Below are 24,089 nucleotides of genomic sequence, written 5' to 3'. Positions count from 1 at the left end.
TTATAAATTAACACAGCAATGTCAGCCTTCGTGGGTCACTGTTCCCCCCCACACACCCCGAATTTAGTATTTTCCTGAGAGAATTAGCTGTAGACATGATGCCAAGTTGCTTTCTGAGAAGGGAATCCAGGTCCTTTTCACAGAATTCAAGAATGTTAGTGCTTATTGGGCAGGAAATTGCTCAAGGTCACTTACTAGAATATGATGGCAGAGAAAGGATTAAGACCCGGGTCTTCTGATTCCAGTTTCTATTTTCCTCCACTGCTTCCCTTACATTTAAAGATAGAATAAAGCCAGTAGCTTCCTTTGCTAAACCGACCTCAGTTGACATCGGCTTCTTCTCAGAGACCTCCTTGTTGAGGCAGGTAACGACGTGGGTTAACTTGTCCGGGCTCAGCCAAAGCCCTAAGAGCTAAATGGAATAAGATGCTTAATGAGGCCAGTGCTCAAGTTAAGCTCCTGTTCCTAGGGAAGCTCTCCACTTCGATAAGGAAGAGCAGCAGCCAAGGACAAGGGGAGAATGCCACGCAAGATAGAAGGCTTCTTGTTTTTACTTCTCTTTGGCTATGAAGGTATGTGCTGTCGAACCATTAGCACGCGTTAAATACTTCATAACACAGTTGAATTAATCATACAGCTGATGAATAGAAATGCAGCCAGAATAATTAGGATATTAACAATTAGCAAGGCATGCTAATTAATTAACATGTGGTATTAATGAACGACAGTTGTCTTCATATGATGAGGTCCTCTTTGTCTCACCACTGGCTTTCCGGTCCTGTGAGGAGCCTTTTAAAGTTCAGAGGATGCTTAAAATGGGACAGAAAGAAGGAAGGCTCTCAGAAATTGTACAAAATAGCTATAAATGGCAACAATTAATAAGGAAGTGCAGTGTATTCTTGAAAGTTTTTAGGAGTCAAAGTTAGAGGATTATAGAATTTCATCTTCCAAACCAGGACACTATTACCAGTGGAAGAGGATGCTATTAATAATACTGCTGGGACAACGGGTGTAAACCAGGACTGTCCCAGGCAAATCGGGATGTGAGGTCACCCTAGTTTAAATATGGATTAGCATAAAACGCCGAAACCACTGGACACTAATAGAAAGCATAATCCAGCTGAGAGTCAGGAATCCCCAAAGACTCAATACTCAATCATTTTAAAATTTCTAAATATAGCCCTGGCAGGAGTGAGATGCTTAAATAGGGAGAAATTCAAGGTAAAGCTCTAAAATGGCATGCAATTCCACTTTTAAATTCTCTCTCAATCTTTGAAATAATGTTCTCTCATGCCTCTCTCAACTCAAGACCCATCAATCAGAATTCCCTTTTTTTTTTTTTTTTTTGGTCTTTTCTAGGGCCGCACCTGTGGCATACGGAGCTTCCCAGGCTAGGGGTCGAATCCGAGCTGTAGCCGCTAGTCTATATCACAGCCACAGCAATGTGGGATCTGATACAGGTCTGCAACCTACACCACAGCTCACGGCAACGCCGGATCCTTAACCCACAGAGGAACTCCAGGGATCGAACCTGCAACCTCATGGTTCCTAGTCGGATTCGTTAACCACTGAGCCACGACGGGAACTCCCAGAATCCCTTTTTACATCGAGTCCAGGCATTAGAGATTGCCTCTTGGTGCCCATCATGTATCCCTGTTCCTTACCGGAAATAAATAAGCAGGGCAGGAAGGAGGCGGGCTCTCCGCTCTGCCAATCACCTGGGAGACGGAGGTGATGAAACTCACAGGGCCAGAATTCCTGGTTTAAATCATTCTCTTCTCTACTCTCTCATTATATTTTATTGGTAGAATACACAGTCCCATGATTCCTTAATCTTATGACTTGTTATTTAGTCGCACTTTTCAATATCTGGAAAGACCCCAAGGTCATTTTGCAAACCCGCAAGATATATTTTTAAGCGGGGATCATTTAGACTAATTGTCTGTCCGCCTCCCCCACCCCTGCAATTAAGAGTCAGCAACTCGTCCCAGAAACTGTTAATACTTTAAGATGCTTTGGAGAGGTGGTTGTTTTCCCTTTACTCCTTGCCCTTTCCTCAGCAAGAAAATCTAAGCAGAGCCTTTCAAGGCTTAGGTCCCAATACCCTTGGTTCTCAGATAGCCCCAGGGCTCACCATCAGATTTTTCTTATTTGGGATTGGCATTGGGGTTCAGTCATCCATGGGTTCATTCAGGAATCCACATGTCCGTTCAAGAACTCGTTTCTGAGTTCCTGCTATGGACCAAACGTTGTACAGGAACTTCGCATACCTGGTAGATCCTCGGTCCGCAGTGCTGAGTCTCTCAGCCTTGCTCCAAGACCCCTAAATGGGAATAAGCCCTAGAAAACGTTATCAGGCCCCTTTTCCACGAGCCCTGCTCGGTCAGGGGATATCTGTAATAACAGGCATGCTCTCGGGAGGGACAGAGCACAGCACTCTTTCCTGTTCTATAGCTTATCAATCTTTGTGCATGGCTGGGGAGCTCCAGAAATTTCCACGAAGAGCAGAGAATCCCTTCTGTCCAGGTGGAATGGAATGTGGTCCAGCAGGTAGGCTTGAGACACTTACATTCTCCTGCCCACCTAACCCAGGCCCTCCACCCTTGCGGGGCATCAAAGGAAAGCAGCCACCCCCAAGCGGCCAGCATGGCTTGGCGACCTATGTGTGCTTTACCCTGAGCTGCAGGGAGGCTCCAGGACACAATCGCTGCACTTAATAGCTTACAATCGAGGAGTTCCCGTCGTGGCGCAGTGGTTAATGAATCCGACTAGGAACATTGAGGTTGCGGGTTCAATCCCTGGCCTTGCTCAGTGGGTTAAGGATCTGGCATTGCCGTGAGCTGTGGTGTAGGTCGCAGACACGGCTCGGATCCCGCATTGCTGTGGCTGGGGTGTAGGCCGGCGGCTGCAGCTCCGATTTGACCCCTGGCCTGGGAACCTCCATATGCCGTGGGAGCGGACCTAGAAAAGGAAAAAAGACAAAAAAAAAAAAAAAAAGCTTACAATCAAGATAGAGAAATAAGGCCAATACTTGGGGGAAAGAGGTGTCCTACCCAACTGGGAATCCGAAGAAAAAGGTTCTTTCTCTAATGTACTCTTTGCTGTTTCTGTTATGGTGAAATAAGGTAAATAGATTGACTGCACTGCGAAGCGCTGGAGGAAGGGTCATTTGGGAATACACAAATTATTACAGTAAAGCACTACTGGTGTCTCTTAACAGAGGCAGGCTTCTATTTATCTTGCATTGTACATTTGGGATTCCGTGCCAAGGAGGATTTTAAAAACATCTATGTGACAAAATTATATTGTTCCGTGGCTTGGTCATGGCTCTTCTATAAAAACAAGCCAAAAAATCATCAAGCCTCACCTTACAGGTGAGTGTGGCCCTCCTTGCAGGTGTGTCAGCCATCAGGGACAGCAGGGTTTTTTTTCATTCAAAGCAGCTTTATTGAGATGTAATTTACACACTATTAAATTAAATTCACCCATTGAATTCCATTCAATGCCTTTCAGTATATTTACAAATTTGTGGCGCACACAATCGAATTTTAGAACGTTTTCATCACCCCCCAAAGAAACCAGTAGACCCAAAGTACCCTCTCCCCATCTTTCCCTCCCCCAGCCCCTGGCAAGCACCGAACTACCCTGTGTCTTACAGATTTGCCTCTTCTCACACTTCATTTAAACGGAGTCATACAAACCACGGTTCTATGTCTTTCTCTCGGCATATGTTTTTGAGATTCCTCTGTGTTGAGGCATGTACAGATACCAGCTTTACCCCTGAATGTGCCTGTCGCCTAAAATAGTAACACTTTCACACCAGAAGCAATTTCCTTCTTTCTTCTTCGCCAGAGGGACATGATTGCAGCCTGCTGTTTTAATCCTGTCTTGTTTCTCAAAGTAGATTGGAAGCTAGTTATAGACAGTTTCTATCATTCATCATTTTATGCTTTTCTCCTTGGCTTCACCTGTTTCCACGGGAAGGCAGACGCCAGATTTAGTGACATCCAATCAAACCGACTGAAATAGTCCGCCCTAAGGACTTGCAAAGTACATTTGGAGAAATAGGCGTCCTTGACTTTTCTTGCTGCGGGAACAAGTGTTTCTCTACGGAGTGGCCCTTGGAGCAAAAGGGCAGACTGGGCCCGAACCGCATAAAGCTAAGGCTGGTGAGTGGCAGGTGGCGCGGACCCTCTGGTGGACACCTGTCACGTGGAGGAATCGTGAAGACGATCTAAGCGGGGAGAAAAATAGGCAACCACGTAATCGAAATCTGAGCCTTTTTTCTTTAACGCCTGACCTGTTTTCTTTTGCTCATTCCACCAAGGCTGTTTGCTGGCGTCATGAGATGTTGTGGTCAAACACACTTCCTGCCTGTGTTCGCCAGCTTTGGGGTGATTCCACCATTTGGGGGCCGACAGCAGCCATGTTGCTGGTCCCTTGATGACAGCTTTTCCTGTAAAATGCTTCTTGTTCCTTCTCTCTCTGCTCATCTCCATAAGATCTGGTGTCTCAGAAGCCCAGGCTGCCTACAGACAAAGGCTTTCTGGGGAGAGGAGCCTGGCAGGGGTAACACCGCCGGGAATCTGCTGAGCACAGGACTGAGCTCTGAAGCCAGGCTTTCCTCTTGGGTGTCTTCCTCTCCACAGGGAGAAACCTCCCTGCCCTTTCCTTCTGGCCTTCTGCTTTGGTTCTGCAGAACTTGACACCCCTCGGGGGCTCACCCATAAGGCAAAGACCCTGAATGGCGCAGCAATCAGAGGAGGCCCCAACTGACCCCCTGGGTTTGCTTCGATGTGGCTGCAGAGACCCTCTTCAGGGACAGGAAGCAGCCTCTGGGCCGCTTTGATTTGGTTCTCAAGGCCACTCTGCAGGTGACGAACACGCCTCACCTTTGCCCCCCCACCCCCACCAAAAGAATGTCTTGGCACAACTGACTTGTTTGCCCAAGTGACAGGGCCTTTCCTCACTGCCACCGTCCCAGCGTCTCTGGAAGGTGGAGTGGAGCCCGGTGTTTCCTGAGTCACCTGCCCTGGAATCAAGTGGGTGCCAAATGCTCATCTGTGTCGCAGTTCTTGGGGAGCAGCTGCGGGACTGACATTATGAATCCATGTACCCAGTAACTGAGAGGCGCTCAGAGCACCCCCTCCCCAGCCTATCTGGGCCTTCCCCTGAAGGCCCTCCCCGAAGTGGTAGCTCTGTCTTCCTAGGCACTCAGGCCTTGACCCTCTATTTCACACCCATATCATCGGTCAGCAAATCCCATTGGCACTACCTTCCAAAGACAGTGAGCCTCCAGCCACTTCTCGGCACTTCCACGGCTGCCACCCCAGGCCAAGCCGCCATCATCTCTCCCCTAGGTGACATGCCAAGCGCTGGCCCGGCTCAAGGTCTTTACATGCCACGGACTTGGCCCAGATGTCCCGCCCACAGGGATCTCCCCTCCTTTAGGTCTTGATCCAACATCGCCTCCTCATTGAAGCCCTCCCTCGGCCGAGATGTACCATTCTCTGTCCTCCTGTCTCCCTGATTTGTCATTTTTCCCCATAGCAGTCATCATCCTTTCACATACCATATATTTTATTCATTTATTCCCCCCCCACATGAGATTGTAAGTCCTAAGAGTACCTGCGGATTTTTTTTTTCCTGTTTTTTTTTTTTTCCTGCTTTATTTCCAGCATCTAACGTTGGGCCTAGAATATAGTTGATGCTCAGTGAAAATTAATGAACAAATGCTTTGGGACCAGTCCTTATCAGCTCTCTTTTATGTCAATTTCTATAACTGTACAAGGGCTTAGATGAACCTGTGGATAAGAAAGAGACAGGACGCAAAGGCCAGAGCAACTGGTAAGTTCTACATGAGGGGCAGAAAACGTCCTCTTTGTAGGGAAGCAGATAAGCAAGAGGAAACGTTGGGAGGGGAAGGCATTTGAGGCCAAGAAATCATACGGACGGAGGCATGCAGGCATGAACCAGCCTGGTCCATGTGATGAATTGCAAGCAACAGAGTGTGCAAAAAATACATTTGGAGAGTTAGGCTGGAGATAGATCGCAGCAACCCTTTCAAGGACACATTATTATCACGCTCTTTTTAGAGAGGAGGAAATGGAGCAATGTGGTCATACAACTAGTAAATGCCAGAGGGGAAATGGGGGCCATGGTAAAGGGGAGCCATCAAAGGGTTTGGAGCAGGAACGTGACCCAGTCCTGTTTGCACTCCATCCCACTGGCAGCGTGGAGGATGGCTGAGCAAGACCTCACTCTTCGGGAAGGAGAGAATCCAGGGGAGAGAGGGTGGGGGTGGAGGGGAGAGCCGGCCCCGGGGAGATGGACGCGGGGGGTTAGGAAAAAGAGGCGACTGGGCGTCCCAGGTTTGCGGACAGGGTGGTAGGTGGATGGTGGAGCCTTTGGTAGGATCAGAAAGAAAGAAAGAACAACACTCTGAGGAAGGAGGTAATGAGTTCAGTGTTTAAAACACTTTGTCCTGAAGTATAACGTACATGCAGAAGAACACAAGCAAGTGTACAGCTCAGGGGATTTTCACCACTAAACATGCTCAAGTAACCAGCATTCAGATCAAGTGACAGAACTCAACGCGGGAGTGGCCCTAGAAAAGGCAAAAAGACAAAAAAAAAATTACATGGATTCATATAGTATGTCCATTTTATTTATGTATTTAGTCTTTATAGGGCCGTACCCGTGGCATATGGAGGTCCCCAGGCTAGGGGTCCAATCCGAGCTATAGCCACTGGCCTACACCACAGCTCATGGCAACGCCGCATCCTGAACCCACTGATCGAGGCCAGGGATCCAACCTGCAACCTCATGGTTCCTAGTCGGATTCGTTTCCGCTGCGCCACGACAGGAACTCCTAGTAGGTTCATTTCATGACGCGACTTTCCACTCAGCACTGTTTGTGCGAGGTGGCTCTACTGTGGCATGGCATTGTAGACGGTCCCTTTTCACTGCGGTAGTGTTCCACCGTGTGAATCCACCACGTGCATCCATTCTACTCTTGACGGACATAGGAGTGTTTGCAGGTTGGGATTTTTACAAATAACTGCTGCCGCAAATAATCTCGTACATGGTTTTGTTTGTTGGAGAACCTAGGGATGCCTTTCCAGTGTTAAGAAATTAGGAATGGACGTGCTGTGTCACAGGGCACATATATGTCCTGCCTACGTATAAATTGCCCAAGAGTTTTTCCAAAGGTTAGAGTAACGGCTTACCCCTCCTAGCAACATATGAGAGCTCAGGCTGCTTCAAGACCTGGCCCACACTTGGTTGGATCTGGTTTCAGAGAGTAAGACACATCTACAGGGAGATAACAAGCCATTCAATGCATGCGAAGGGATCTTGGGTTTAGCAACATTAATGGGGGGTTGTGCGGACTTAGAGGAAGCAGAGCTCTTGAGAGGGACAGAGAAGGATTCTTTAGAGTGGCGGGGAAAGCGGGCGAGCCGTGTGGTGGAAGCTAAAGGCAGATGGGTGGGGACGGACGGCACCCAACATAGCAGCCTGCAGATGGAAAGTCCATGATGGGAAGAGTCCATTGGATGTGAGAGTAAGAAGCTGTTGGAAACTTCCTTTGCCAGCACAGGGCTTGGCTGCCTACCAAGATGGTGCTCCCTAACCTTTGTCGCTACCCGGGAGGGCCAGTTCTGGCCTTAGCAGGTGGACCAAGGAGTCTCTAGGAATGAATCATCAGGGGACAAGGGCCCAGGCTAAAATGCTCCCTCAGCCTATGCCTCACTCAGCAGAGTGCTCACCAGGCGCATCATCCAGTGACCTGTCTCCTCCTGGGTCCTCGAGCCCTCTGGGGGCAGGGCCAGGCTCACAATGGATGAGCAAAAGTGGTGTGTGGAATGTACATCTATGTATTGTGTAAATAGAGGTACAATTTGAAAAAAAGGGCTTGATAATTCTGATGAAAAAGATGACGTCATTCCTTTACTCTCTAAAATTTAGAGTCCCAAAGTTTTTGGTGGGCATCAGATTCAATGTTTAGATAGGAGAGTGGTTAGGGAGGGACTTGTATTTCTACTGTCTACATTCAGGTTTTGTTTCAGATTTTTATAAAAGGTTATGTGTTGCTCTTATAATCAGAAAAGAAATAAAGGTATTTGTTTGGTTGAAACTGGGAAATGGGGAGTTCCCGTTGTGACTCAGCGGGTTAAGAACCTGACTAGTATCCATGAGGATGCAGCTTTGATCCCTGGCCTTGCTCAGTGGGTTAAGGATCGGTGTTGCCGCAAGTTGCAGCGTAGATCACAGGCGTGACTCGGATCTGGCGTTGCTGCGGCTGTGGCCTAGGCCTTAGTTGTAGCTCGGATTCGACCCCTAGCCCAGGAACTTCCATATGCCGAAGGTATGGCCCTAACAAGACAAAAAAAAAGGGAAATGGGAGTTCTCCTGTGGTACAGAGGGTTAAGGATCCAGCACGGTCACTGCAGTGTCTTGGGTTGCTGCTGTGGCCCGGATTCAATCCATGGCCCAGGAACTTCCACACAGCATGTGCAGCCAAAAAACACCCCGAAAATGGAAATGGAGCTTTGGTGCCTGTAGCCAGCACCGTCTACCAGAAACTTCGATGATGATGGCAACCTTCTGTATCTCTGCTGTTTGGTGGAGCAGCCACTCTCCATATGTGGCCAGGAAGCACTTGAACTGTGGCTGCAGTGACTGGGGGATTACATTTTTAATTTTATTAATGTGATGAATTTAAAGTGGCGACATGGGACTAGTGGCTACTTCCGGGAACAGTGCAGCTTGAAACAACCAGCTGATGCGAATACATACAAACGCTTTTCCTATTAAATTGTGTATTCATTCTATTTACTCATACTTCTATAAAGATAGGTTATGTGTTAGTTTTCTGTTCAGTTCTGCACATTTTCAATTTCTCCACGTCATTTATACAGTATTTATACTTTGTGGTTTGATAGTTCATGAAGATAGCAGACAAACCTAAAGAAGAAATTTGGGGGGTGTTGTTTTTTTTTAAGGGCCCGTACCCACAGCATATGGAGGTTCCCAGGCTAGGTGTCGAATCAGAGCTGTAGCTGCCGGCCTACACCACAGCCATATCAACGCCAGATCCAAGCAGCATCTGCGACCTATACCACAGCTCACGGCAACGCCGGATCCTTAACCCACTGAGCGAGGCCAGGGGTCAAACCTGTGTCCTCATGGATGCTAGTCAGATTCGTTTCTGCTAAGCCACGACGGGAACTCCAAGAAAAAATTTTCTAACTCACTGGAATGTGCCGCAGTGGGAGGACTGGGAACCAGCTTTTGAAGAGCACACTGGGCAGACACCAGGAGCCGTGATAATGACAGTGATGGACAATGAACAAGGGAAAAACTCTCAGTGAAAAGGTTAAGTGGAATACAGCTGTCGTAAACCGACAGCATTGCTCAGATAGCTTCTCAAACAGGTTCTTAAAAATATGCAGAGAATAGGAGTTCCCACTGTGGGGCCATGGGTTAAGGATCTGGTGTTATCTCTGCAGCAGCTCAGATTGCTATGGTGGAGCAGGTTTGATCCCTGGTCCAACACAGTGGGTTAAGGATCTGGCGTTTCTACAGCTGTGGCATAGGTCACTGCTGTCCCTGGCCCAGGAACTTCCATATGCCATGAGTGCAGCCAAAAGAACAAAAAACCAAAAAAAAAAATGCAAAGTAAAGAGACAGGAGAGATTTACAATAAGATGTTGACAGTGTTACCTTTGGTGTTAAAAAAAAAAAGTGCTTTTTATTTTCTCTTTGCAACATTAATGTATTTTCCAAAATTCTATAATGAACAAAAATAATCCTCATCATCCTTGTCTTTCTGTTTTATTTTACCGTCCCTAGTTTCTCAGACTCTGTGGATGTTTTTCCTGGCACGTATTCACTTTGTTTGGCTTCTTCCAAAAGGGGCTTTGTTAACTTTTGTGTGACTGTTTTCATTTCGCTTGTCCGTGTAATGAATCATTTGTTGAATTTCTCTTTTTTTAACTTGACTTTTCTTCTCTTGTCCTTTTGCTCAGCCACCCTGGGATTATCGTCTACGGAGGTATGTAAAAGGGCTGGAATTCATATGGATACTGTTTTTGAGGATTTTTCTAGCCAAAAACAATGTACAGGATTATCACTTTTTTAAAAATATACTTTTGGAGTTCCTGTTGTGGCTCAGAAGGTTAAGAACCTGACATAATATCTATGAAGATTCTGGTTTGATCCCTGGCCTTGCTCAGTGGGCTAACAATCCTGCCTTGCTGGGAGCTGTGGTGTAGGTTGCAGGTGTGGCTTGGATCTGGCATTGCTGGGGTTGTGGTATAGGCCGGCAGCTGCAGTTCTGATTCGATCCCTAGCCTGGGAACTTCCATATGCTGTGGGTGCGGCCGTAAAAAGAAAAACAGAAATGTACTTTTAAGAGGTCCTGCTGTGGTACAATGGGTTGAGAATCCAGCTGCAGTGACTGGGGTTGTTGTGTAGGCGTGGGTTCCATCCCTGGCTGTCGTGGTAGGTTAAGGATCCAGCGTTGCTGCAACCGTGGTGTAGGTCACAGCTGTGGCTTGGATTCTATCCCTGGCCTGGGAACTTCCATATGCTGCAGGTGTGGCCATAAAATAAAAAAATAAAAGCAAAATTTTAAATGTACTTTTAAAGTTTGGGTTTTTAAAAATTTGTTTTGTCTTGTTTTGGTGGTGGCGACAGCACATTCTATCTGGGCGAGGGGAAGCTCCAAAACTGGTGTTTTAATGAGAGAATGCAAGCAAACCAGGTCTTAAATCAGTCGGTGTAATCTTGAATCCAGTACCTTTTACAATGGGATCCGCAGAAGGGACCTCCAGGAGATATGAGGAGCTCGACCTCCGAGAGGGGCTCCCCAAGCCCCTGCAGATAACTATAATGGGGTCAACCTTGCCTTCTACGTGGGTGTGTCTGAGATTTTCAGCTGGTCACCCAAGGAGGCAAACATTTGTTTCTCTAGACTCAAAGGATGAGTGGCGACTCTGTGTGTTAAGTTGGATTCATAATTCAGTTGCGCTATTGTAAGTGTGAAAGCCACCACAGACAAGAGGAAATGAATGAACGAGTTCTTTTTTTTGGGGGGGGGGAGGGTTTTGTTTGTTTGTTTGTTTAACTGCTTGGCTGTACCCACAGCATGTGGAAGTTCCAGGGCCAGAACCCAAGCCATCGCAGAGGTAAGCCGGGTTGTTAGGCTCTAGGCAACAGGGGAAGTTCAAAATGAATGAACAGGAGTTCCTGCTGTGGCACTACGGGACTGGTGATATCTCTGCAGCGTCAGGACACAGGTCTGATCCCCAGCCTGGCACAGTAGATTAAGGATCTGGTGTTGCTGCAGCTGCGGCATAGGGCACAACTGTGGCTTGGATCTGATCCCTGGCCCAGAATTCCATATGCTGTGGGGCGGCCAAAAAAGAAAACACAAAAGAAAAATGCATGATCAAAGTTTTCAAACCCAAATTTTTCCCGTGATGCTGACCACAGTTGCCTTCGCCTACGACGTCTCTGATGCCCCTGCCCCTCTGGCTTCCCGCAGGATGAGGGTGAGGACCCCTGGTACAACAAAGCGTGCAAGTGTGACTGCCAAGGAGGCGCCAATGCCCTGTGGTCTGCGGGCACCACCCCCTTAGACTGCATACCGGGTGAGTGTCCCCTCTCCTGAGACATTAGAGCCTTGGGAACACCCTGTTTCTCCTTCTTCTTTCAACCCTGATGAATTACACCCCTGAACGCACCGCTCTGGGTTTTCTCCAGGTGGCCTCTGAGCTTCCAATCTCACTGGCCGCTGCTCCAACGAACTGCACTGATAGCAGTGTTCAGAATAGCTTTCTGGGAGCTCCCGTCGTGGCTCAGCGGAAATGAACCTGACTAGCATCCAAGAGGACGCAGGTTCGACCTCTGGCCTCGCTCAGTGAGTTACTGCTCCGGCGTTGCCTTGAGCTGTGGTGTAGGTCGCAGACACGGCTCGGATCCTATGTTGCTGTGGCTCTGGCGTAGGCCGGCAGCTGTAGCTCCCGTTCGACCCCCAGCCCAGGAACCTCTATATGCCTCGGGTGCGGGCGCTAAAAAAAAGAGACCAAAAAGAATAGCTGAATAGCTTCCTGGATCTCCACTTGGCCTTGGTGAGATGGTAAGATGGGACCTAACTTTCAACGAAAGCGATTAATGGAATTTATCGAAAATAAACTACTGGTAAGTGGCAGTGTTGAGACGCTCACAGGCTCTCGAAGCAGAAAGACCGGAGTCGGAATCCCGGCTGCATTGTTTTTTTACCTTTGGGACTCGGGCCTTGGCCTTCTTCTGTCAGGTGGAGGTAATACTACTGTGCCTGGAGATCTATTGCCACCAAACTACCAGCATCCCCGGCCCCCTCGCAGTCAGGGGGCTCACCCAGCGGTTCCAGTCAAGGGAGCCGTGTCTCCTCGCAAATGAGGTCCCTGTCCCTGCCTGACAAAGTGGCTTCCCCTCAGTCAAGCCCTGCGGGACCCACAATGGATGAATCACCTGAGTGAAAAATCACCCTTTGTTGTGTGCGTTAAGCCTCTGAAGCTTCTGGAACAGTTTGTTCTGCAGCATAAACAGCTTTTCCTGACTATTCTGAATGCCTTCCTCTGAGGCAGGGGCCAGCAAACCGGCCATAAGTAAAGGACCGGGAGGTACATATCCGTGGCCCTGGGGGCCCTATGGTCTCAACCCTTCAACCGGAAAGCTGCCAGCGACAACATGGAAATGCCTGAGCATGGCTGTGCTCCGGTCAGACTTCACTGACACAAACAGGCGCTGAGCCACATGTGGCCCAAGGGCCACGGTGTGCGGACCCTGCTCCAAGGAGCTGCTACGAGGCATAGAAATGCATGCGGCATTAGAGCATTTTGTCCTGGACCCGGCGAGCTGGGGCTCCTTTTCTTCCTGCCTCCTAAGAGCTCCCACGGACTTTCAGAGGCTCGGGCGGCCCATCGAACGGGTGCGATGCTCAGTATTTAGCACCATTCAGAGGCTCCTTTGCTGCAGCTGTCCTTGCCATCTCTTTCCAGGGTTAAGATGCTGCCACGCCACGTCATTCACTTTACATAATCGCCTCCTAATAGCTCTGGCAGACAGGTTTGGGTGTAGGATGAGAGCTTCTCTGCATTGTTTCGTTACATTTGCATTAAAATAGAAAATCGCGGGGGAAGGGGGGGGTCTGTGAAAGCGTTTACTGCTCTGTTTTCCTATTTACTAAGGGGGTAGGCACTGGTTTTCAAACTCAGTCTTCTGGAAGGAGGCCGAGGGCTTCTCCACCAAGGGAGGGACGTCCCGCTGAGCTCCGGGGCCTGAGCTCCGCAGCCCTTCAGGGCTGGGGTGATGGGCCCAGTCAATCCTGAAGCACCTTCCTTCACAATCCGCTTAGAATTCAATGCCGCCCTCGTTCATCCTGTGCCTATTGTGTGCTGATAGGGAGACAAAACTGAAATGACTGTCTCTACGCTGGAGGAGTTTACCATTTAGTGGAAACAAATGTTCTCTTCATAGAGACGGAGACCTACTGGAATGCCAGTCCAAGGAAGCGCTTTCTAAGAAGAAACTGAAAAGAGATTATTTATGCAGATTGGCTTCACGGACCCAGCCAAGTGTGCAGCCGAGCAGGGCTGTGTGTTTGAGGAACTCTAGTCAAGATGCCCCGGGCCCCTCGGGCTCTCGCCCCTACACAGCTGCCGTGAACTTGAAGCTCTGAAATCAGAAATTCTTTTAGCTTAAGCATTCGCCTCTCCCCACGGTTGTTTTTGTTTTGTTTGAACAACACAGATATTCCCAGGAAGGGGGAAAAAAAAATGCAAGCGTAGCGTTAGATGGTTGATTCGTTAATGTTATTGGTTTTTCCATGAAAGAAATGTTTCAGGGGAGCAGAACTAGCCACAGCCTTTCAGAATTCGCTTGCCTGTCAGTGCTCAGATCCTCATGGGAAGGTCAAGAACGCTGCCTGGTCTCTCTGGACGCCGAGATGGAGCCCTTCCACGAGGGCTCGCCTTAGGAGGGAGGAAGAGCCTAGAAAGCACAGAAGGACAGGAGGGTCATTCAGAGCTGCCAGGAAGGGATCCCAGCGGCACACTGGCTGTTACTGCCCCACAGAGCCCAAAGTGACGGGCCCGGGGCAGTACGGCCTCCTAACCTTCAGCTTAAGGCTATTATACTCTAAGGTCTGTCTTTTCCAGGGTCGAGCCAAGATCACCTCGTCACTCTGAGAGGGGGACAGAGGGTAGGGAAGGGATTAAAGCCTAAGAAACCTAATGATTCAACGCTTTATTGATATTCCAGGTTTTGTATTTCCATATCATATTCAAGTTTATACTCTTTTCGTCTATAAATATTCTGGGAGTTCCCATCATGACTCCGAGGTTAACGAACCCAACTAGCATGCACCAGGATGAGGGTCCGATCCCTGGCCTTGCTCAGTGGGTTAAGGATCCAGCATTGCCGAGAGCTGTGGTGTAGGTGGCAGATGTGGCTTGGATCTGGCGTTGCTGTGGCTGTGGTGTAGGCCGGCGGCTACAGCTCCGATTCGACCCCTAGCCTGGGAACCTCCACATGCCAAGGGTGCAGCCCTAAAAAAAGAGAGACCAGGAAAAAATATTATTTCGTATTCTGCTACATCATCACATAGGTTCAAGTCTAACCCAGGCGCGTAAGCATGGTCCCATGGCTCTCGTCCGGAATGGCCCCGATGGCTTTGTGTTCCTTTCTAAGTGTGTCTGGACGGCATTCCCACACATGGAGAAATGACCTACTGAGTAACGAGGGCTGGTGTGTGCGGTGTGCAGAGCCTGCACTGGCAGGGCATGATCACCATGGCTTTATCCAGCGATTACCAAATCATCACTCGGAAGAGACGCTTGCGCCACAGAAGATGCGGGTTTTCCCTTGAGAGTAAAACAAGTCTGGAAAGAGGCTTCACAGCTCACAGGAACAAGCCTGCGCTGGGGAGCAAGCTTGGGAAGGACGTGTTCCGGGTGTGGGAGGAGGGTCCCTTAATGTCATTTTGTGGGCGTACAGCCCATTCCCCACCTGGCAACACTGTTGATGTTGCTTAATGCCAGGGCCGACTTAACTGACACTTTCCGTTTTTGTCTGTGTGTTTTTTGGCGGCGCCTGCAGCACGTGCACGTTCCCGGGCCAGGGATCAAACCCGCATCCGAGTCGCGCGACCCGGGCTGCTGCGGGGACAGTGCTCTCTGCTTCCTATTTCTGTCGTTTTCTCTGCTTATACCCAGTGGCCACCCCAGACGGGTGATGAAGTTTCGCCCCTCCACTCAACCCTCCGGTCACTGTCTACTGAGGGCCCAGAGCACGCAGGCATATGCTGCTCTGCTCAGAGCCAGGGCGGGGAGCGAGATAGACGCGGGGAGCTGGCCGTGAGCTCACCGCCGTAAGGGGCAGGTGCAGGCTGAGGGGGGAGAGGGGTGGCAGGCAGCACCTGGAGGCCCTGCCCAGCTCAGGGCGGGCAGGGGAAGTGGGCAGAGGTCCGAAGGACGAGCACAGGCGGCAGTGAAGGCGAAGGAGGCGGAGGAGACTGGAGAAGCGCGATAATGGGCCTGGAGCGCCCTTCACTCCGGGGCACTCGGGTGGGGCATTAGTGTGACATCTGCTATTTCCCCAGGTTCCTGTAACTCTGGTTTGAGGTTTCCTTTGGCTGTGAGGAGGCTACGGACAAGACGGTTGGTTGAGGGTCTTCCCCTTCCCTTTGGACCCTGCCCCCCACCCCCACCCCCACCGTCCTGCCTGCGAGGGCGGCCTGGGGACAGGCCCCAGGCTCAGGCACCTTGTGGATGGCTCTGCTCCCTCGAAACCAACTCCATCCTGGGGACCTTCCCAAGTCTCCTGAGAGGGTCAGGAGTTCAGAGCTCCCAGGCCCCGGCCTTGGTCGAGCCCCCTCAGAGGAACCACTGCCCCATTGGCCACAGGCCCCTGCCGCCAGCCCTGGGCCTCCACCGCTGCCCCCGCCCCCAGCAAGGGCCGAAGCCCAAAGCCTCCAGCCACCTCCTCTGGGACCGTCGGCTCATTCCTGTTGAGGCCCAGACCTTCCCAAATCCATACGCCTGAGAGATGCTGGGCTGTCAACACGCTTCCCTCCCAAATCACAGGCAAGCATGCGTGTGCGGCTGGTTCCTTCCTGAGGCAAGGAGACCCCAAACCTTCAGAAACAGGAAGCTGACCTTCTCAGGGAGATGTCGCGAGGACGACAGCAGCAGGACAGACTCGGGTAGGGGATGTTAGGTTCCACGCCCCCCTTGAGTCTCCACCATAAAAACGGAAGATACAACTCAAGATATTAATATCCTCTCACAAATTCACCTATCACACCGGTATTAGCTGCTGCTTTTTGACCAGGCACTACAGACTTTGCAAACACTGTTTCACTTAACCCCAAACCAAGTTGATGGGGGCAGGGACTACTGCTGTGCCCATGTCACGGATGAGGAAACTGAGACCCAAAGAGGTGAAGCCGCTTGCCTAAACTCACGCAGAGGCAGGGTGGGATCCAACCCCAGGTCAAATTGACTCTAAAGAGGCGTTCTTGACCTTGGCTGCCCATTAACATCACCTGCAGCATCACCCCATGGCCAGGTGCTGTCCCAGACCAATGGTATCAGAAACTCTAGGGATACGGTCCAAGCATCAGCACTTGTATACCTTTCCAGGTGCTTCCCTGGCTGAGATACAGCATGGACTCTCTGCTTTGTGCCTTAAGCCCAAACACCGGGTTTCTGGGTTGGCAGCTGGGTGGCTGGAAGCATCAGTGCCTGAGACAGGAGTACTGCATGGGGGCTGGCTTGGGGCTTGGAGGCTGAAAGGGCTTAGTTTTGGACATACGAGTGTGAAGCATCTTCGGGTCACCCAGGTGGACCTATTCACCTGGATAATATGCAGGGGGCAATGAGATGGAGCTTGGGGCCTGGGAGTGGGGCATTGCTCCAGACGCCAGCTAAAGCCATGGCGATGGCGACTCATCACCTCCCCTGGAGAATGTGGGCAGGATCCATGTCTGGACAAGCCCTTGCAGGCCTCCAAGGCCATTGCCACTGGCCAGGCCCCTGCAGTTCCAACTCTTCACTGTTTGAAGGGCTAATTGGGAAGAGATGGCGAAAGAGATAGGAGGGGAAAATAAGAGCAAAATGCCCAAGAATAAAGCAATCAGGAGAGGCGGCCGTGGCTTTTCCTCCCCCTCTGCCTCTTCCCTCCGAGCTGGTGCCTCTGGAGCAAGGACAGGGAGGTGCAGGACGGAGAGGCCTCAGAGACAGCCAGGGTTAGAATTTAAGTGGCAACCGAGGGCCCAACTGAAACCCAGCTTTCCGATGCGGGGGCCTCGTCCCTCCTTCCTGTGGCACAGGCTGGGCTTGTCTTCCAGGTCAGAGGGGAGTTAAGGAGGTGGAGGAGCCCCCAAGGCCCACAGGCACCAAGCTCCCTGAACCCTCCAGCCAACAAAGGGCCTTCCCTGGCAGGCCAAGCTTTCCAAAGCATGCTTGGTACAAATGCAGCCACTCTGGGGGCGGATCCTGGAAACCGCATTCCTAACAAGCCCCCTGATGACGGGGCCACACAAGGCAGGAGGGAGTGGCCCAGAAAGCACTCCTATTCCCTCTCCTAGGAATGGAAAGTATTTTAATGCCCCCCTCCCCTCCGCAAGCTTCAGGCACCTGATAAACTATAAATGCTGTCCCCTCATCTCCAGCCCCACTGAGCTGCAGCAGCTGCTGGGAGTTGGCCCTATTCCTGTGGCGCACTGGGCAGAAAGGCAGTTAAGCTGCACCCCCTGGCCAGAGGCCTGAGGCTGTCCTCTGTCTTCAGCCTCTGGGGACAGGGCATGAATGACCCTGCAAGCATTCTGGAGCCTCAGGATGGCGTTCAGGCTTTCACATGCTTCATTCTGTGTTGCTGACTTTTGAAAATCAGCCACCGGAAAGGCCTCAGCAACTCATTTTACTGTGGAAAGTGATGATGCCCCAGGAAACACACTTGGCTTTTCAATCTCAACTCAGAATTTACACGTGGAAAGAAAGTCCTCCAAACTGCCTTACTTGAAGTTTATCCTTCACAACTGGAAAACTAGGAGAAGGTATCCTACCTGCCTAAGTTTATCATTTGTTTTCTAAAGAACTTCAGGTAGAATCTGGGTTTGGTTATAAATAAGAGACCCCCTAAATAGTGCTTATTGAAATAGGAGGTTTGCTTTGACTCACATGGGTACCACTAGGGGTAAGGAGCTGCTTAAGCATATCAGGGCTGAGGTCTCTTTGGGTCTCTTGCCCTCGCCCCCATGGTGCAAGAGGGCTACTGTTGCACCAGCCATCAGGTTTTCCTTCCTGGTAACGGGAAGAAAGGGGGGGCAAGCAAAATCTGATGGGAAGTCCCCAGCAGACACCCTCTTACATCTCATGGGTCAGAAATGGTGTCACGTGGTCACTTCTAACTGCAAAGGCGGCTGGGAAAGGCGGTTGTTTTAGCTGGCTACACTGCTGCACCCAACAAAATGAGGGAGGGTTCTTTAGTCAAAAAGAAGGGGACAGTGGATATCGGGCTGACAATCGGCAGTCTCCGACCAGGTAACTCCACACTCAGTGTGAGAGGAAATACATGAGAAGCAGCAGACAATGAACACACAAGAACCCACCTCAGCTATTCTCATTTGGAAAAAGCAGTTCCTTTCAACCATTCCTTATTCAAGCCACTGAGGCACATGTCACCCCCCCCCTTTTTTTTCATTAGACTAGTGAGAAAACTGCAATTTACAAGTGGGAAGTCAGTCTCAATATATAATTGCCCTTCTTGCCTCTCACCATTGTTTTGTTCCTATAATTGGCATCCTATGCTGTCTGGGGACAATGAGGGACCCTGATGCCATCATCTGGGATGGCTAACCCGCGTTAATGAGGAAAATAAAGAGTATGGCATTTAAGTATGACATTCTGCCACGAACCTCTCGGTTTGCAGGCCTCTAAGTCTGTGGAGGAGACGAGGCATTTCTCACAACTCCCCGGCCGCCCTCCACCTCCAGGGAGGTTGCCAGAGAGCTTCCCCCCTCCGCGTTTGTGAATGTGAACGTTGTGTCTCTGCGGCAGTCCCTTGCCTTCATCTTCACTCGCTTCACGCAGGAGCAGGACGAGGACGAAGACCCGGTTCTGCCCCTGGCGCACGTGGGCACGGCGCGGACAGGGAAGACGCCCTCCACCCCCACCCCAAGTGCCCATGAGAGCGTCGTATTTGTCCTTTCGATCATGTCATGTTTTGTGTTCTAATGGGGTTTTCCTCCTTTCCCAGAATGCCCGTATCATAAGCCCCTGGGGTTCGAGTCAGGAGAGGTTACACCAGACCAGATTACCTGCTCCAACCTGGAGCAGTACGTGGGCTGGTATTCCTCGTGGACTGCCAACAAGGCCCGGCTCAACAGTCAAGGCTTTGGGTAAGCAGGGCGGGTGGCTCAGGTGATTTTTTTTTTCCATGTGATTTGAAAACGTAGGTCTGTGTGATAAATGAACGACACAGCATGCATTTATTTCTTCCACACATATTGACGGAGGGCCCTACACGTGCCAAGGACGGTGGGTGGAGCAGTGAACACGGTGGGTGAGCGCCTCAGCTTCGGGGAGCGCATCGACTGGGGAGGGGGGGCGGCCTCTAAGCACATTGTCATCCAGTGAGTCACCTGCTAAGTGTGATGGGTGCTGTGGAGGAGACAATGAAAGACTGGATTCACTTGAAGCACCAGAGGGGGCTTTTGTTTGTTTGTTTTTTTGCCATTACTTGGGCTGCTCCTGCGGCATATGGAGGTTCCCAGGCTAGGGGTCCAATAGGAGCTGTAGACGCTGGCCTACACCAGAGCCACAGCAGTGAGGGATCCGAGCCGCATCTGCAACCTACACCACAGCTCACGGCAACGCCGGATCCCTAACCCACTGAGCCAGGCCAGGGACCGAATCCGCAACCTCATGGTCCCTAGTCGGATTCATTAACCACTGCGCCACGACGGGAACTCAAGGGGTTCTATCACCAAAGGAAGATGGGAAGACGGTACTGGGAGACCATGAGCAGACGCTACCAGAGAAGGCTTTAACGTTAGGGAATATCACAATCAGTTGTGTTTTAAGTAAAATCTGGCTCTTGTGGGAAGAGCTGTTGAGTGTGGGGTAGGGGTGGGAGGAATCCAGGGAGACTAGTGAAGTCAGCTATGGTAGCTGTCCAGGTGACACGAGTCAGAGTGGTGGTGGTGAAATGGAGGGAAGTAAATGGCCTTGAGAAACATCTGGAGATGAAGCCCAGAGATGGATTGGGTGCTTGAGGTGACAGAGGGGAAGGGGGTAGCATTCAGGGAGATGCACAGTGGAAGGAAGGGGTGAGGAGGGATAATGAGGAGCTCTTTCTAGACATGTTGTATTTGAGATGCCGTCTGGCATCCAGGAGGAGCTGTCTAGCTGGCAACTGATTCTCGGAATTTAGAGACGTTCTGGGATGAACGTAAAGAGTCAGGAGGCGCCCAAGGGACATGTCAAGGATAAGAAGGCAGCCAAGGGCTGAGTCCCAAACAGGTAATTCATACACACACACACACGTTTCCACAACTTACGAGGGATATAACTGAAAAATAACAGCAGTTCCTTCAGTAGCTGGTTGGCTTTACCATTGTGAAAAGCCCTTCCCAAGCCCCTGGTTCCAGGTTCTGCACACGGCAGGCGTTCCCTGAGAGCCAGCAGGGACAGCACCTGACGGAGACGCAGAGAGGTATGAATAGGATGACATTAAAGACATTTCTGGGAGTTCCCATCGTGGCGCAGTGGTTAACGAATCCGACTAGGAACCACGAGGTTGCAGGTTCGATCCCTGGCCTCGCTCAGTGGGTTAAGGATCCGGCGTTGCCGTGAGCTGTGGTGTAGGTCGCAGACATGGCTCGGATCCCGAGTTGCTGTGGCTCTGGCGTAGGCCGGGGGCTACAGCTCCAATTAGACCCCTGGCCTGGGAATCTCCATATGCCGCGGGAGCGGCCCAAGAAATGGCAAAAAGAGGAGTTCCCGTCGTGGCGCAGTGGTTAACGAATCCGACTAGGAACCACGAGGTTGCGGGTTCCGTCCCTGCCCTTGCTCAGGGGGTTGACGATCCGGCGTTGCCGTGAGCTGTGGTGTAGGTTGCAGACGCGGCTCAGATCCCGCGTTGCTGTGGCTCTGGCGTAGGCAGGTGGCTCCAGCTCCGATTCAACCCCTAGCCTGGGAACCTCCATATGCCGCGGGAGCGGCCCAAGAAATAGCAACAACAACAACAACCAAAAGACAAAAAAAAAAAAGAAAGAAATGGCAAAAAGACAGAAAAAAAAAAAAGAGACATTTCTGGAGAAAGAACATCAGCAGAGACTAACAAAGAGGGAGGGGCTGGCGTGTGCGATGGTCAGCCATGCCTTCGGCTACACCTGAAGGCATTTCTTTGACCAATTAGTTGAATCCGGTGCTTTTTCCCGGGGCAGTGGAGGTGCAGGGAGAGAGAAGGAGACCCGTACCACAGAGGCCGGACACTTCCTGGAGACGAGCCTCTGGGTGCTTAACAGACTGCAGCTCTGACGCCCCGAGCTTCGTGGGGGCGCTTCGGGTGCTGGTGCACCGCCTCCCACCTCTTCCATGGGCAGAGGCTCCCGGTGACGCGCCGTGTCTGCCGCAGGTGCGCCTGGCTCTCCAAGTTCCAGGACAGCAGCCAGTGGTTACAGATAGATCTGAAGGAGGTCAAGGTGATTTCAGGGATTCTCACCCAGGGCCGCTGTGACATCGATGAGTGGATGACCAAGTACAGCGTGCAGTACAGGACCGATGAGAGCCTGAACTGGATTTACTATAAGGACCAGACTGGAAACAACCGGGTGAGTCGGGCTTAGCCCAAACCACCTTCAGCGCACCCCCCACCCCGCTCCCTGTGTTCCTGAGACCTTCCTCTGTCGGGACACTGGCCCCAAGGCGTGGTGGGTCATCCTCGCCTTCTCCCTACAACCCGATCTGCTCTCTGACGATGAGGCAGGCGTCTTTTCTTGGCTCTCTGGTGCCTAACACAGTGTGTTTGCGGGTGAGTCTCTTTGTCTGATATTCACATCAGCATAGAGTTGCTTGAATAATCCAGACCAGCTGTTTGCATTAGGCCAAACTCATTGGACTTCGAACGGTTGGTTGCGTAGGCAGGACTTGATGTACTACCGATGCGGCTAGGTCCCCGTCCCTTCACGTGGGTATGGCCTCTCACTACTATTGATTGAGACCGACAATCTCAACAAGTTAGCCACTGGACTGTGTAAACAGTTCAAACGATTCCAGCTGAGCAGTCACCTATAGCTTTGAGCAACTTTATATATCAGGCCAATGTCTGAGGGCTGAGACCCAAGGCTTGCGTGTTATTTGCAATGAATTAAAACCTCGCGAGCTGTTTGGAAATGTTCACTGCCCTTTTGTGTGCGAGTCAGGACTTCCCCCAGCACATCTGGACATTTTCTCAGGTTAAGAAGATGTGTAGCTGAACTTCAGCAGGCTCTGTACTCTGATGACAATGTGTACCGCAAGACATTCATGGGTCGAGATTTCGAGGAGTTTGAACACAATAGGAAATTGTCTCGTTTTTGTTATTAGTTGGCTTTTCAAAAAGATTTGAGAATTCCCGTTCAAGTTCTGCCTGTGTTTCTGAAGGCCTTGACAGTTCTTTGCAAAGAAGCGCTCCCCTCGGCAGTTGTCTGGAGGAGCCTGTTCCAATCCTCCCTCTTCATGGGGCTTCTGACTTGAAAAGGTTCAAGGGCAAACAACTTAGAGAAGGGGGTGTGGGTGTTGCTATTGGGAAGAAACAAAAGCAAGATCCAGGCAGCTGAGATCCTTCTTGTTTTGTGTATGGGTGAAGTGAATGTGGCAGCCAGATTTTTTTCTCAGGAGATAATCCCGGAAAAAAAATGAAATGTTCCAGTGTCATCGTGCAGAGCACTAGGACTCTGGAAAGAGTGCAAAGAATAGTTTCTTTGAAAATGTAGCAAATAGCTACCATACCTTTTGTTAACAGCCATCGTATCATACTATGTTAGAGCCCAAAAAACAGGAAGCACCCCCTTTGTCTATTTTGGGCACTGCTCTCCCACTTCGAGAATCTTCTCTCTCGTTTTTATCCCGTTTTCTTTTTAAAAACCATTTTTTTTCCAAGCCTAAAAAGCACTTGCCGTTTGTATCCAGTGGACCCACAGAATCAAGCTGTGGCTCCCAACTTCAGAGCCAGCTCACAAGTTTTCACTTGAGCTCCACTTTGGATACGTTTGGAACGTGGGAACATCCTTTCTTATGAGTGATGTGATTGTTTTCGAAATTCTGGTTGAAATGCAAAGGATTAAATCACAAAATTGGTGATAAGAATCGAGGCATTTTCTATCAGAGCGATCCAATCCCACAGAACTTTCTGCAACGAAGGAAAGGTTATTATGGGCAGTGTCGAATGTGGCAGCCACTAACCACATACAGTATTGCAGCTAGTGTGACGGAGGAAGTCAATTGTTATCTAATTTTAATTCATTTACGTTGATAACAAGAGTGTGGAGGTGCTGACAATCATTCAAGGTCAGATTTTGGGGGGGCATCAGCCAATTCTCTGCCCTTTAAACACGGAGATTTTCCAGGGGTAAAACTTGGGGCCCGCTCTTGGAGTCTGGCTTCCTTCTCTCCCCTGCTGTGACGGTGACAGGACTTCCTCTCTTTAGGTTTTCTATGGAAACTCAGACCGAACCTCCACAGTCCAGAACCTGCTACGGCCCCCCATCATTTCCCGCTTCATCCGGCTCATCCCGCTGGGCTGGCACGTGCGCATTGCCATCCGGATGGAGTTGCTGGAGTGCGTCAGCAAGTGTACCTGACGGGGTGCCCGCCAGGGTGCGGAGGGCGTGGAGCAGCCGGGCGACCGCTGATCTACCGCTGTGAGCAACAGGGCTGTATCTTACAGGCTCTACTCAATGCAGAGCTGGGCAGAGAAGACATCTTTCTTTCTTTGGTTTTCTTCCTTTCTTTTTTTTTTGTCTTTTTTGTTGTTGTTGTTGTTGTTGTTGTTGC

At 50.4% G+C, this 24,089-nt stretch overlaps 2 protein-coding genes across 2 annotated transcripts in view; one reads left to right on the top strand and one right to left on the bottom strand.

The window, feature by feature from the left end:
- Positions 1-499: 499 nt before the first annotated feature.
- On the top strand, positions 500-24,009 carry RS1 (retinoschisin 1). The gene is made up of 6 exons (XM_047764306.1): positions 500-572; positions 10,032-10,057; positions 11,552-11,657; positions 19,309-19,450; positions 21,691-21,886; positions 23,744-24,009. Exons 1-6 carry the CDS (start codon positions 521-523, stop codon positions 23,894-23,896), a joined length of 675 nt encoding a protein of 224 aa, XP_047620262.1. The 5' UTR covers positions 500-520; the 3' UTR covers positions 23,897-24,009.
- CDKL5 (cyclin dependent kinase like 5) overlaps positions 13,844-24,089 on the bottom strand; it is a 211,845-nt gene continuing 201,599 nt past the window's right edge. Inside the window, exon 16 of the mRNA XM_047764305.1 lies at positions 13,844-14,040. Coding sequence (XP_047620261.1) covers positions 13,944-14,040 — 97 coding nt within the window. The 3' untranslated portion in view covers positions 13,844-13,943. The remainder of the gene's footprint in view (positions 14,041-24,089) is intronic.

The sequence above is a fragment of the Phacochoerus africanus genome, chromosome X (assembly GCF_016906955.1).
Source record: "Phacochoerus africanus isolate WHEZ1 chromosome X, ROS_Pafr_v1, whole genome shotgun sequence".
NCBI lineage: Eukaryota > Metazoa > Chordata > Mammalia > Artiodactyla > Suidae > Phacochoerus > Phacochoerus africanus.
The sequence above is the reverse complement of the archived record's forward strand: the minus strand, read 5'-3'. Positions and strand labels throughout refer to the sequence as shown.

Bases quoted from the DNA above. Each gene is read 5' to 3' on its own strand.
- RS1 (XM_047764306.1), top strand. From the start codon at position 521: ATGCCACGCAAGATAGAAGGCTTCTTGTTTTTACTTCTCTTTGGCTAT. The intron at 10,058-11,551 runs GTATGTAAAAGG...GGCTTCCCGCAG, and splicing joins TGGGATTATCGTCTACGGAG to GATGAGGGTGAGGACCCCTG. The intron at 21,887-23,743 runs GTGAGTCGGGCT...TCCTCTCTTTAG, and splicing joins ACCAGACTGGAAACAACCGG to GTTTTCTATGGAAACTCAGA.